The 2,016-nt window shown below is 46.5% G+C and overlaps 1 protein-coding gene across 1 annotated transcript; it reads left to right on the plus strand.

Moving 5' to 3' along the window:
• Window positions 1-383: 383 nt before the first annotated feature.
• LOC138896213 (uncharacterized) lies at window positions 384-1,792 on the plus strand. The gene is made up of 2 exons (XM_070181000.1): window positions 384-992; window positions 1,763-1,792. The coding sequence occupies exons 1-2, from the start codon at window positions 384-386 to the stop codon at window positions 1,790-1,792; spliced, it is 639 nt and encodes a 212-aa protein (XP_070037101.1).
• Window positions 1,793-2,016: the final 224 nt, after the last annotated feature.

Here is a 2,016-nt window from a genome sequence, read left to right on the forward strand (position 1 = left end):
ATGCTCAGGGTTTTCTGGATAAGTTCCAGCGGATGCTTTAGACAACGGGTATTCTAGAGACCTGTGAGGTCTCGTTCATTACTTTTCAATTTTTTGGGGCTGCTTTCAGATGGTGGGAGGCTTATGAGAGGCACATGCCGGTCGGTGCAGTACCACTTACATGGCAGGAGTTCTCCATTCTCTTTTTGGAGAAGTTCGTGCCGCAGTCTCGTAGGAAGGAGCTGCGTAGACAGTTTGAGCAGCTTCAGCAGGATGGCATGTTTGTGACCCAGTACGAGATGATGTTTTCTGAGTTGGCTTGTCATGCAGTTTGGTTGGTTCCCACTGATAGGGAGAGGATTAAGAGGTTCATTGATGGCCTCACGTATCAGCTACGATTGTTTATGACTAGAGAGAGGGTATCTGGTGCCACTTTTGACGAGGTGGTTGACATTGCTCGACAGATAGAGGTGGTCTGTAGCCTGGAGCGTGGTGACAGGGAGGCTAAGAGGCCTCGAGGTTTGGGCATTTTTGGTGGGATACCTTCTGGGGGACAGTCCTACCATAGCAGGGGTCGTCCTTATAGGCCCGCTCAGACCACCCGTCTAGCTCATCGTGGTGCATCAGCTAGCCATGGTTCTTACAGTGCTCACTCAGGTCAGTCTTCATTTAGTACACTACCATCGCAGAGTTCTCATTATGCCTCGTCCGCTCATGCTTCTACAGGTAATTCCTCGGGTTATCAGGAACAACAGTTCCGTCAGAGGTGGGGTTGTTTCGAGTGCGGAGAATTTGGTCATTATAAGAGAGATTGTCCTAGGATGTTGAGTGGGGCTCCACAGCAGAGTTCTCGGCCGGGAACACTAGCACCAACAGTTACGCCACCCGCCCTGTCAGCTCGGTGTGGGGCTCAGTCACCTAAAGGTCGCCCAAGAGGGGGAGGCCGATCAGGTGGTGGTCAGGCCCAATTCTATGTTTTTCCTGTCAGGCCAGATGTTATTGCTTCAGATGCAGTAATCACAAGTATTGCCTCAGTGTGCCACAAGGAAGCTTCTTTATTATTTGACCCCGGTTCTACTTATTCATATGTAACATCGTACTTTACTCATTATCTGGATATGCCCCGTGAGTCCTTAGTTTCACCTGTTCATGTATCTATGCCGGTGGGCGATACTATTATTGTGGACCATGTATATCGGTCTTGTGTGGTAACCATTGGGGGCCTAGAGACTAGATTTGATCTCTTACTGCTCAGTATGGTTGATTTTGATGTAATTCTGGGTATGGATTGGTTGTCTCCATATCATACTATTCTGGACTGTCACGCAAAAACCGTGACGTTAGCAATACCGGGGTTGCCGAAGGTCGAATGGAGAGGTTCTCTAGATCATGTTCCCAGCAGGATAATTTCTTATTTGAAGGCCCAACGTATGGTTGGGAAGGGGTGTTTGTCATATTTGTATTTTGTGAGAGATGTCGATGCAAATACTCCTACTATTGATTCAGTACCGGTAGTGAGAGACTTTCCAGATGTATTTCCCGTAGACTTGCCGAGTATGCCGCCCAACAGGGATATTGATTTCGGTATTGACTTGGTGTCGAGCACTCAGCCCATTTATATTCCTCCATATCGTATAGCACCGGCTGAGTTAAAAGAATTGAAAGAGCAACTTTAGGAACTTCTTAATAAGGGGTTTATTAGGCATAGTGTGTCACCTTGGGGTGCACCGGTTCTATTTGTGAAAAAGAAACAAGGTACTATGCGAATGCGTATCGATTACAGGCAGTTGAACAAAGTTACAATCAAGAATAAGTATCCTTTGCCGCGTATTGATGATTTATTTGACCAACTTCAGGGAGCGAGGGTATTCTCCAAAATTGATTTGAGACAGGGGTATCACCAGTTGAAAATTCGGGATTCAGATATTCTAAAGACGGCATTCAAGACTTGTTATGGTCACTATGAATTTCTTGTGATGTCGTTTGGGCTAACCAATGCCCCAGCAACATTTATGCACCTGATGAATAATGTATTCC

Source organism: Nicotiana tomentosiformis, chromosome 7, assembly GCF_000390325.3.
Source record: "Nicotiana tomentosiformis chromosome 7, ASM39032v3, whole genome shotgun sequence".
In the NCBI taxonomy this organism is placed as follows: domain Eukaryota; kingdom Viridiplantae; phylum Streptophyta; class Magnoliopsida; order Solanales; family Solanaceae; genus Nicotiana; species Nicotiana tomentosiformis.

Coding starts and splice junctions, on each gene's coding strand:
- LOC138896213 (XM_070181000.1), top strand. CDS start 384: ATGACTAGAGAGAGGGTATCTGGTGCCACTTTTGACGAGGTGGTTGAC. Junction 993..1,762: donor ATGTTATTGCTTCAGATGCA/GTAATCACAAGT, acceptor TATCGATTACAG/GCAGTTGAACAAAGTTACAA.